We start from the raw sequence: 12,442 nt of genomic DNA, 5'->3' as shown, positions 1-12,442 counted from the left end.
TCTATCTCCCTCTTAAACAAAGAAACAGGAGGCCCAGGCTTCCAACAGCAACAGCATATAACTAATATCTAATAACATTATTTAGTAGTAGTCACTGCATTTACTTGTATGGTCACTTTTTATTTATTGCAAGTGGCACAAGTTTTCCATTAGTTTCCTTTCAACTTCTACAATTTAAACAGAGGGTCAATTTGAAGAAAAACATCAAGTCTATAAAAACAGACGTGGATGAATATGGCAAAAATTCCAACGGTGGTATATATAAATGACTAAAGTTTGGCAGACTGATATTCCCTAGAGTTAATAAGAGCCCTCTGAGAACATTTGGCCCAGTGTTTTTCATATTGCTGGCCATGAAATCAATGTGGTAGGTCATGACTAGCGCCGCCCTCCCCCCGCCTTTTTTTAAATGGAGTGGAATAAAATGGAATGGAATAGAAGGGCATAAAAATAAGGTGCATCACAAATGTAATAGAAAAGGTGAGTACTGCTTCCTGAAACTTTCCTTTCAGTTGTGTGTGTGTGTGTGTGTGTGTGTGTTTGTGCCGGCTTACATGTAAATGTATTTCTTCCCAGGGCACAGCAGGGGCCGGATGCTGCAGGAAGGAGGGGGCTGGGTGGTGGGAGGAGAAGGAGAAGGAGCTGGGAAACTCCTGTGGGCAACTGAAATTCCCCATTTGCCTCCACCCCTACAAAAAGGCTAAGGACTGAGGGAGAGCAGAGAGGTTCATGGGTCCCGACACCCGACCGAGCAGGGGGTGCCTAAAAATGCCCAGACTTGGGCGGGCCACAGTGGCTCAGCAGGTAAGAGTGCTTGCCTGCCATGCCCAAGGACCTGGGTTTGATTCCCGGTGCCTGCCCATGTCAAAAAAAAAAAAAAAAAAATGCCCAGACTCAGTGAACGAAGTAAGCTGCCACTGAACTTAACTCAGCAAGGGGAGAGGAAGAGAATGAAGAAGAAGAGCCCCCCTCTTCCCTACTTTTACCTTCCTTCTTTAGTTCTCAGCTGGGGGAAGAATTTCATCCCCCTCTATCCTATTCCCCCAAACTACTCAAACACACTTGGTGCAAGGAACCATCCAATTTTGCAGTGGCCTTTCTGGCCCCAACCAAGGGGAGGGGGGCGGTCTGCCGAGGTGCAAGCCCCACGCCCAGGCTTACCCCAGCGGGCTGACCTCTCATCAGGCACTCTCTGGGGTTTGGGGCCTTGGCGGGTGCGGGGAGTAGGCTGGAGGCTCTGCCCAACCCCCGCCCCCATCATTTACATGCTGCAGCGTGGGTGGGTGAGTTCAAACACAACAGCGGATCTGGGCCTCAGCAAAGGACCTTGGTGTTCAGTGGCCTGATTTACGACTGAGGGCTCTCTTTATTTTCCTTTTGAAACTGCGGAGGTGAATTCAAAAAGGCCCGAGAACAAGGCCAGCACACTCCGGCACTGCCAAATCCCCTCTTCCTCCCAAGTCTTCACTTCCTTGCCTCTGGCCCTGCTCTGCTCTGCTCTAGAAACTCAGCTCTCATTGCCACACCACTCTGAAGTCTATTTTCTCCCCCTTTCCTCCTTTATTTATTTATTTGTTTGCTCGTGTATTAACAATCAGCCCTTCTGGCCAATAACCCCAGGGACAAGGTAATGCTTGGATATGGGCCCCCAAGCACATTCCTACAGACCTGCCCTTGGAGGAGGCAGCCCTCCTTCCATGCAACCAGTTAAGGGTCAGCTGGTAACCACTTACAGTGCACTGCATATACCGTGGAGGAGACTCAGACCCAGTCTTCATAGGCGTCATTCCAAATAGAGAGATGAGCCAGAATGCTCAACCTCCGCGAGATACCAGCTGCTGAGGGGACTTTTCTGGCACCCCGTGAGAGGTGAGGGTGGGGGTTGGGGTGGGGAGAGGACAGTTCAGAGTCAGTTCAACCTTAGATTCAATTCCGGGCTTGTACTTTAGCACCATGAATTAATGCTCAACTTCCCCGTGTCCCAGTTTCCACCCTAAAAGTAGCAGTAATAACTTCCACCTCATAAGATGGGACTATTGAGGATTGGTGCTAGTATCTGTGAAATACCTAGCAGAACGCTGACACATAGTAGGTGCTCAATCAGTGTTGACTATAATGGCTATTGCTGTTGGAAGCCAAATGAGCCTTAGAGTCAGAGAGATCTGAGAGCAGATCCAGCATAAAATGGGAGACCGGTAGCGACTTAAACTCTGGTGGCTTAAGCTTTCTTTTCTGGAAAACGGGTAACAGCACATACCCTACTTGGGTTGTTGCGACAATGTGAGGAAAGGACCTGGGGCAGCAGCTGGCACAGAGTAAAAGTGGTTAAATGTTAAGTTGCTTCCATTTTTCCAAGGCCAAATGGAAAATCGAGTTTCTATGAACTCAGCAGGATCAATGGATTTTCTTTTCATTGGGCCCAGTGGTTCTAGAGGCCCAAGGGTGGAGTTTCTGTGTACCTCCACAGAACCCAGACACATTCCCAAACAGGGCCCCATTGCACACTCCAGGGGGTGATGTCACGGAGAACACACCACCACCCTGATCCCAAATCTCTCAGAAAGGGGGTCTTTCTCCTAAAACGAGGCCTTCAAGGAAGAAACTCCCTCAAAAAGGTGGCCTACAGGCTGTTAAGGCCAGAGTGACGTGTAGCTAAACAGAGTGACTACACATGAGGAAATCAATTGCAGGGAGTGGATGTGCCCCAGCCAGGGAAATAACTGGGCTTAATTACACAGCATCTTTGGTTTCCATAATCTTGATCTATTAAACCCTTGTTGCTGCCCAGGAGGCAATGCCCTGGAGGACGGGGTTAGCCTAGCACACTAATAGGATCAGCCCTTCAATCCTATGAAGGTAATTATGGCCACATCCTTCCCCAATAGCTCTGAGTAAACCCACACATCTCTAGTCAACACAGGGCTTTTCTAGGTGGTGCCAGCTCCCCCGACACCCCAGGGAGGTCAACAGCCATGCTGCCTAGAGTGACAAGGACCCTGAAAGCTATTGACACTGGCCCACCTGAGGACTGCAGCTATCTAACCCCTTCCTGGAACTTGCTCACCTTCAGCAAAACACTGACATCTGACATGCCCATCTGTGGCCCAGAGGGACATGGGGGCATCAGAGGTGAGCAGTGAGAGAATGACCAACTAGGTTACTGAAGAAGCCACCCTGTTGCTCCTACTTTCTGAAGACCAGGCTGACCCTATAGTTTTCGGTATAGCCGGTAAACCTGAATTTGTCTTTTGCTCTGTGTGTATAGCAGGGAAGGAAGGGGCAGGAGGAGAAGACAGGAATAAAGCTTGGAGGCAGAGAACTGAGTGAAAGGACCAAATAAGGGCTAAATCTGGGGACAAAGACCAGCTATCTACCCATAAGTGTTGAAAGTACCAGCTGGCCCCAGCTCAAGCAGCTCTTTGCCAAATGTCTTCTGTAGTTTACCTGGGACTAGAGTTGGACATCTGCCCTTAACCTACACTGGAGCACGCTCTGTAATCTGCCTGCCCAAATTTCTTCCCTCTTCCCAATTCATAGGTCTGGACAGGGTTCTCACCCAGCTTCAGGGACCAGCAGAACACTGCAGCTGCCAGGAAGGGGCATTTGTGGCTCCAACTGACCATACCTTGCCCTAAGAAATACAAGCTGGGACAGGTCAAGGCCAGAAGTCAAAAACAGCCTTCCCTATCCTACCCCTGGAAACAGGTGGGCCTTCAGGCCTGTCCCCTTAGTATAAGCAGTCACTGGGAGGGAAGTGCCAAGGACCCATAAGTAGAATATGGTGGGTACACACCGTACACCCTGCCCTGCTCCGGAAGCCCTTGGCCTACCACAGCCAGAGGCCTGGTGGAAGGTGAATGACCCAGAGTTGTCCTGAAGCTGGAAGCCCCTGGTCTGCCCCCAAAGGGCTCCAGCTGAGCCAGCTGCAGCACAAATGCTGACAGTATAATCTTCCAATCACAAGTCCTAAGAAATCCACAGGCCTCCCCTGGGTGGGGAGTGGGGGGTGGGGGTGGGGGTGGGGGTCTCCCATTCCACTACAATCTACTACAATTACCGAATCCACGTACCAGGAAACTTGTGAATGAGCCAGTTAATGGATTTCTGGGATTTCCAGTGAAATAGGGAGTAAAGGAGCCAAGAACCCAGGAGTTTCTTCTCTCTCTCATACTCCATTATGTATCCAGGGCTCATTATGCATGAGGCACTGGGCTTAGCAACACACAAGGACATGGCCTGATCCAACATTCTTTTCCTACCAGTCCTTTCACCACATTCCCAGCCTCCAAACTCATCGACAAACCTTTCACGGAGCCTTGCTCAGTCATGGGGACCATGATGAGCCAGACAGCTGAGCAGTTCAAAAGAACTCCGCCTCTTCAAAGCATTTTATAAACATAGACAAATTAATCCACATAGCACCCACAAGCAGCATTACAGCTTCACTTCACAGAGAAGTATGCACAAAGAAGGTGCCAGAATTGCCCCAGAACACTGACCATAATTTAGAGAACAGCCTCAGTCTTCCAACCTGTCCCCAAGAGTGAGACAGAATGGATTTTTCTCATCAACCCCCATCTTCTATCCACCTGACAGTATCTTCCAGCTAATGCGCCACAAATGCTCCCACCGTTTACTCCTTTTGCCAAAGACTAGCAGCAGCAGCAATCACAACAAAAAACTCAAGTTTCTCTGAGTAGATGACTTAATCCTTCTGTCAGCCCCACCTCTGAGACTCTAGCAGCCATGCCAATTATGTGCTGGCATTGACAAGAAGGAATAAATTACGGTGGCTATTGAGAAAACAAGAAAGTGCCCACCTGCAGGTTCTCCCTAGTGTATGGGGGCAGAAGGGGTCTAATGCAGCCTGAAAACTGCTCTGTCAAACTCGTATAGTCTGTGAGGACACTGGCTTGGTCTTTGGCATAACTAACATAAGAATAACATGGCAAACTGAGGCAGGCTCATGATCATCTGCAGATGGGCTTTTATCCCCACAGCCCCAAACTCTTTTCTGGCACTCTAGATGGAGCACAGAATCTATAACAGGCAAGAAAATATCTCCAAGAGATTGAAATATCCCTTGGAAATGTGAGATGGAGAAAACAGGACTTCCCAGAACACTGTCTGTGGTTGGGAGGGAGAGTTAAGCTTTTTGGTGTAAGAGACATGAGATCCAAAAGGAGGGTTCTAGTAACAACAGATGGTCATGCACTGCCTTCTCTGTGCTCCAAATAACTGCAAGCTTTTGCTTGGCTCAGTAGGATAAGTACGCTTGAGGCCAGGGCTGAATTGCTTAGGACACACATACACAAAAAAAGGCAGAAATGGAAAAGAAGAGCCCACAAATGCAGCCCTCAGCCTATTTTGTAAATGAACACTGAGCACATATTTAAAGATTTGCCAGTTGAAGAGCTGCCAAGTTATTAGCCTGCATGGGGCATGTATACAACTCAATTCAGATCTGTACAGAGGTCTGTCCCCACTCACAGGGTTAGAGAAAGTTTCAAAACTCCTCCAAATTGGGATTATTCTTGACAATTTAGTTTAATACAACCTAATCCCATGACATAGAAGAAAGCAACGAGAAGGTAATCAGTGTTTTGATGGAAAGGGGGTGAGTGAAAGACATGGAGGAGACAAGATGAAGAAGAAAATACCCTCACAGAGAGAATCACACCAGCCCCAAAGAAAGAATATAGCAAGGCTTTGAAGAGGGAAGCTGACATTATTGGGTTAATGTAGGAAAATGAGTGGGTCAAAGACAGGAATGTGCAATGGCTGGAACCTTTACCTACCTCGGCAGTATATCAGTTCCAGATCTCACTGGGAACAGGAATACAACCCACCTCCTTGAGTTAAAGCATCAGAATTTCTACCATAGGGGAGAGAGAAGATCTGTGGCCCACCTCTTATCAAATGACCATCAGTCTGCAATGGAAGTGGCACAGATGCAGAAGCCAGAAATAATGAGCTGACAACTCCAAAGGCAAGAAGCACGGGGTGGGAGTGGGGGTGGTATGAGGGTCAGCAGCCTGGTACCTTGGCAAGAGAGAATTATTGACCCTGGTGGGCTCAGGCAGAGCCTCAATTATCCCTGCTTTGATTCCAAGACCAGTCCCCAGTTCCTGCAAGAAACAGAGACTATGTGAACAGGTTAGGGTCTGAGTTACTGAGGCCACTTACCCTGAAGGACGGTTTCACAGTCAGCTCTGAGACGGAGGGTCAAAGGGATAAATATCCCTATTCCATGACATTCCAAAGCTTTAAATATGTTCAGACATGTCCAAGGTACAATCTGAATTCCAGTTCTGTCACTTCACAGTTATGTGACCTTGAGTAAGTGACCTGAGCTTACTGAGTCTCTCTCTCTGAATGTGCACAATGGAGAAAAGATTATCTTGCAGAATTGTGAGGCTTGGAGAGGATGGATGAAAAGTGGCTGCACATAGTAGGTACTCAGGAGATGCTATTATCACTGTTATCAGAGGCAACGCTTAGGAGGAGCCTCTACTTCTACAACACGCACATCTCTAAGAAGTCACAACAGCCACCTGTGTGCTGAGTCAACCCTCTTTACCATCCCTGATGGATTTGGCTTTTGTGGGGACTTGCCACCCTAGGATTGTGAGCAAACAGCTTCCTGAGAGGCAGAGGGACTTCCTCTGGGAGCACAACACCATGCTGCCAGGCAAATGACAGCCCGGGTATTTGTTTTAATTTAGGCTCTTGTCAAGAGGAAACTTCATGGCTAACAGCCCAAACATGACTGCACAGCACCTCCCCAGGAAGCCTCATCCTACGGCTCTCAAATAAGCCATTATACAGAGGGAGGCAAGAACTCTTCAGGCTGCTGCCAAGTCAGTGCCTCCCCTACCCCCATATCACCTTGCAGGTTGCTCCAGGAGCCCAGAGGCCAGGGCAGCAGCAGTTCAAGTTCAAGTGGCAGCCTCCCTGAGTCTAGCCTAGCTAACCAGCACCCCCAAAGGGGCCCTTGGACTAACTCCCTTTCTGTACTGCCTTCCTTCTGGTAAGGAATTTCCAAGGTAGCCTGAGGCAATCTTGATCCCTGCTCCAGGAGTGGGGGCAACGAGGTAGGAATAGAAAACTTGGAAATGATCAAGTGGTGGAAGTCTTTTTCAGGGCAATGGAGAGAAAGCTAAAAACAGGTGTCCATAAGATACCACACTTTGGGAAATAGGGAAGCAGTCCCGGGTTTTGCAAAGAGCAAGAAATATTCAGAAGAATAAGCAGTCTGTGAATATGAGGCATTGTTATGATGGCTATTTGCAAGAGCACAGCTAAGAGACCATTAATCCTTCCTTAGGGTCAGTTGCTGATTAGCAGCAGGGTTCTGAACAGATGTGAGCCCCCATTCATGCAGAAACACATGTACACACACAAGACAGCCATGGGCCCTGACCTTCACCCAACGGTGCTGGCCTCTGCCAGGAGAGAAGCAGATGGAGTCGCTGGGCTTGGCGCAGAACTGACACCCAGGGGATCTGGCTTTGCCCCTTTGAAGCTGAAAATCCAAAACAGAACGAACCATCCCAAGGAGAGCTCCTGGGGGGAGGAGAGGGAGGAGGAGTGGGCAGAGAGGAGGCAAGCTGGGGACCCAAGGGGAGGCAGAGGTCAGAGGCTGTGTGCTGGGCACTACACAGCCTCAGGGCAAGAATCAGGTCAAGGCATCACTCTTGCTCACTCTGCAACCCATATGACGATTACCAAGGAGCCTGAGCCAGGCTGACCCTTAGGAATGACCTCATCCCACAGCATCCAGTATCCAGAACCAGAATGTGGCTCCACCCACCGCCCCTAACCCCTGCCTGCGGGCTCCAGAGCAGGAGACAGTGCCAGGGAGAGTGGGAACGTCCCATCGAAGTGGATCCGGAAGGGCAGCAATTCACTTTCCTTTTTCCCTAGATACGGATGAACCTTCTTTCAATATCACCAAAAGCGCCTGGGGAAGCTGTCTTAAGGGAGGGGTGGGCAGAACAGACAGAGCCCTTTTAGCCACCTAAGCAAGGTGTGTGTGTGTGTGGGGGGCGGGTTGGGGAAAGTGACTCCCAGCTTGGTCTAGGCCCCCAGTCTATACCAGTAATCAGTTATCCGTCCCCAGCGGCAGCGCGGGCGCAGTCACATGACCGAGGCAGATTTGGGAGCGAGGAGGCGGAGAATCAGATATGGTTTGGGTTTTTTTAAATTTATTTTTGGGGGTGAGTGTAAGGGTGGGGGTGGTGATGATAAGGCTGGCAGGAAAGATTGCTGAGCCGGGGATTTTCAGCTTCTTCATCCAAATGGACCCAAAGAGACCTGCACCTACAGTCTCTCTTCCCGCCGACCTCACCCCTCACCCCGCAACACCCAACGGCCTGAGACGTCCCTGAGGGGGCAAACGCGGGCGCCAAGGACTTCTCCCAAAATGGCCTTTCCGCTTCAGCGTGGACAAGCGGGAGCAGCGAGTCGGAGAGCCGAGGCAGCACTCTGAAAAAGGGCTCTCCCCTCTTTTCTTAGGAGGTGGGGAGCGATCGGTTACACAACAGGTGGGAGGGGGTGACAGCTCTCCTGGCCCCGTCGATCTAGTTAGTCTCCCCCTTCACCCGACTCGCGGGAAGTCCGCACCGGGGACCCGACCCGGCGGATCGCGAGGGCCCCCGGCCGGCGGCGCCCGCAGCCCCAGCCCGCGCGGGGCGCCCGTTCCCGCGCTCCCGGGCGCGCACTTACTGCTGTAGAGGGTGTCGATCCAGGAGAGGCGCGGCAGGCCCCGGTGGCTGAGCGGCTCCATGCCCGCGGCCCAGGCGGCGGCTCGGTCAGATGGGAAACCCGACCCTCATCGCACAACAAAGGAGGAAGGGCGCGGGCGGCGCGCGGGCAGGCGGGCGGAGAGCCGGGAGGGGCGGCCGGCCCCGGAGGCGAAGTTCCCGAGCGCGGGGCGGAGGCGGGGGAGGCAGGGAAACAGGTAGCAGGGAGGAGCGAGCTGCCGGGAGAGCAGGGGAGAGCCGGCGAGGGGAGGCGAGCACCCCCGGGCACCCTTCCGGCCGCTGCAGGCGCGGCCGGCCCCGCGGCGGATCCGGGAGCCGCGGCCCCTCAGCCCGCCGGCCGACTAGCAACTTCCCGGGGGCTGCGCCGCACTCCAGGGGCGGGGGGCGGCGGCCGGGGGCGGCGACCAATCGGCGCGAGGCTCCGCCGCGTCCCCGCTCACACGCCGCAGCACGCCTCCGGGCCCCGGGGCGGGGGGAGGGGTGCGGTGGCGGAATGGGGAGCAGCCGGCGTCCCCACGGACGCCCAGCAAGAGGGGCTCCGACGGGTGCTGGAGGAGTGGTCCTGCGGGGGGTCTCCGGGCGGCGACGCCAGCCCGGGCTCCCTCTCCGCCCCCGGCCGGGCTCACCAGAATTCTGGCAACCCGCAGACTAGGTGCCGCGGGGAGACTTATGGGCCCGCAGGGGTGACATCACCTGCCACCCCAGGATCTCTAAGCGCTGTTTGAAGGGCTGGTGAGGCTGCCAGGCCCCTCCCCTAGGCAAGCCTGGGGAGCGGCACAGATAGGGTTAATGTCCTGTGTCGTGGGAAGGCTTGGCAGCCTGGGACTCCAGTCTTCCAAACCTTGAGAATGCTACCTCATTCATTTAAATACCCTTGACCTAAGAATGGGGCGGTCCTATGGGCAGCAGCTGGAGAAAGGTGGGGATTGGGAGGGACTGAGGAGGGAGGAAAATCGTCTAGACCTGCCCTTCTTTGGCAGGAGAACTAACTGGGGTACAGAAGATGCTCCAGGGTCTCCACTAGGTCCCCTCCCGGAACTTTCCCTGGAGGTCCCTAGCACGGCCCTGGAGGTTTATGATGGATGCAAAATGACATATGAGTAGAGGGAAGTTGGGGGACAAGATGCCTCTGAGAACAGAATCATCAGAAACAAAATTCCCTCTAACAAAGAAACCCCAAGATCAGTGAAAAGGTCAGGGGCCTTCGTGCCAAGGCCACACACACCCAGATTCAGTCCTGTAGGACTCCTGGGGCCAGGGCTCTGGAAAAGGGACTGGGGGTGCGGGGTGAGAAGTCCAGGGCAGGGGGCTGAAGCTCCTTCCCTTAACACAAGGGATGGGGGGGTGGGGGGCAGTGGGCCCACAAGGGAACCCTGCACCAGGCTACTGAAGCTGGTTTAATCAGGTAGTATAACGGATATAATTAATGGTGAGATTCCCCCCACCCCACCCCCCAAGCAACTTAAGGACAAAGCCTGCAAGCATCCACCTCTACAAACGTACCTCTGAGGAGGCCACTGTTGTCAGCATCCACAGAGAAAGGGGGAGGGGCGGGCCACCTGAACATTCTGGACAACCAGGGGTCTAGCTCTTAAGGGGAGAGGCAGACTGGCAACCACGATGCTGAAAGAAGCCTGAAACCAGCCGCTTAAGCTGCTTGAGCAGAGGCTTCCAAGCTGAAAGGCCGAGGGGAAGTAGTGACCACCAACTCACAGCAGTCAGTGCAGGTCCCTGGAGGGGCAGGGGAGGGTGCTCTGGCATGCAGAAAGTCTCCATGGGTGGGTAGCTGCAGCAGGTGTTTTTCAACCAAAAGGCCATGGCTGCCCTCCCTGCATCCACTCAGGCTCCCCCGCCTTCACCCCAGCCCTCCAGGCTCAGGCTCAATCTTTTGATTGCACGCTCCCCCTCCCTGCTCAGCTGTCACCCTCCCACCCATCCCTGACTCGCACACAAGATTGGGAGAGCCAGGCAGGCACCTGGAGCTTGGCAGGGAGGGAGGCGTGCATCTCCAATGAGGTCCTCCAGAAATAGAGCCGGGGTGGGAGAGGGAACAAGTGGGTTCTGGGAGGTACCAGAGGGGGGACAGTGAGAAGGGAGGAGCAGAGAGGACCGCTCTTCTTCCCACGGGGAACTCTGAAGACACAGAACCCAGGAGAAAGGTGGAAACAGGGAAATGAGCTGCCGTCATCAGAGGTCACCTGGAGCCGCCAGCCTGGGGAAGCAGCAGCACTGCCTCCTCCCCAACCACCACCACCACTACCACTGGCCGGCCACAGCAGCAGGGCCCTCTCTGCATAGCATAGGGACCTTCCTGGTGGCCACATCCCGTGCTGACAGTGAGGCCATGGATGTATGCTTTGCGTGAGTCACATACATTTGCATACATTTTACACTTATATCTACAAAGGCTGAACAAGCTATTTTCAGCATTTTTTAAAGCAAAAATGTGGCAGTTGCTCTCCTTAGCATTGCCATAGTTTGCTTTTTTCCTAAATTCTGTTCAATCCTGCCCTCAGCCTCCCACTCCAAAACACATTATAGGAAAAAGAGAAAGACAAATCCTCGGAGCTGTTAGGGGGAGTCCTGTAATAACCAACAGTGAATGTCTACTGTGCGTCTGGCTGGGATCTTAGTGCTTTGTCTACAAGGATTAGCCAGATGAGAAACTGAGGCACTGAGCAGCAGCTGAATCAGCCACTCGGTCAGGAAGTGGGGGGCTGGGATTTGAAACCCAGCAGTCTGTTCATGCTCTTAGTCGCCCATTGCATGCTGCCTCCACTGTCGGCTGGATTGGTGAAAGCAGGGTAGCAGAGGTCCTCTGGGTAAGAGACCACCTTCTAAGAACCCTTTCCAGCCCTCTGCTGTCTCCATGCCCCCGTCTTGGTCATAGCTGTCTCAGGAAAGCGCAATTAGTTACTTCAAGATTCCTACGATTCCTTTATTGGATGTTCTCGGGTCTATGTTCACCCCACGTGGTCTGACCCTAACCTTGCAATGGAAACAGATGTGCCAACCATTGAACAGTGGGGTGATTTGGGACCAGAACAGAAGCCTCCAGATTCCTGGCACAGGGGGCAGGGAGCAGGTTGGGGAGACCCATTGCCACACTCTGGGAAGGAAGGAGTTAAGGAGTCGTTTTCATCTGCATTTTGCCATAGGCGATACAACTGTGAAATGCTTTCACCATCAACCCCAATCTGTCAGAACAGCAGGGAAGTTTTCACGTGGTTAGACTGCCCTGATTCAGCTAAGTGCAAACCTGTGCCTGCACCTCAAGGCACTGAATCAGCACCCATCCACTGCCTCCCCCAAGCTGCCACTCATCACTTGCTCACTGTTCACTCCATTGGGCCAATACTCTCTATCTTCCTGCCCCATCCCCACCCCCAGCCTGTGCCACAGACTCCTCCATCACCCTACCAGCATGGTGGCCTGCCTGCTTCTGCCTCACCACCCAGATTTAAGGGCATGGTACACAGCCACAGGGGCCGGGCTGGCAATGAAGGACAAGTGGGGATGAGATACATTCCAACAACCAGCTCTTGCTTCTACCAATCACTTAGCCAGAATGGGAAAAAGGTGACTGTGCTTAGAACCAAATTGGGGATCTCCATTTTTCTTCCTCCTCACCATCAGCAACCCAGCTCTGCTGCAGACACAGGGAAGACCCTGGCAAT

General features: G+C 52.8%; 1 protein-coding gene across 4 annotated transcripts in view; it reads right to left on the bottom strand.

The window, feature by feature from the left end:
- Nucleotides 1–12,442, bottom strand: part of ABR (ABR activator of RhoGEF and GTPase) — a 255,696-nt gene that overhangs the window by 131,573 nt on the left and 111,681 nt on the right. Inside the window, exon 1 of one of the 4 annotated variants that reach the window (XM_077165428.1) lies at nucleotides 8,728–8,876. The exons of the other annotated variants lie outside the window; for them this stretch is intronic. Within the exon in view, the coding sequence (XP_077021543.1) occupies nucleotides 8,728–8,788 (61 nt within the window). The 5' untranslated portion in view covers nucleotides 8,789–8,876. Of the gene's footprint in view, nucleotides 1–8,727; nucleotides 8,877–12,442 lie in introns of those variants that run through there. 4 annotated transcript variants of the gene reach the window in all.

Source organism: Tamandua tetradactyla, chromosome 6 (assembly GCF_023851605.1).
Source record: "Tamandua tetradactyla isolate mTamTet1 chromosome 6, mTamTet1.pri, whole genome shotgun sequence".
Classification (NCBI taxonomy): domain Eukaryota; kingdom Metazoa; phylum Chordata; class Mammalia; order Pilosa; family Myrmecophagidae; genus Tamandua; species Tamandua tetradactyla.
Note: the sequence above shows the minus strand (reverse complement) of the source record. Positions and strands in the feature narration are given on the sequence as shown.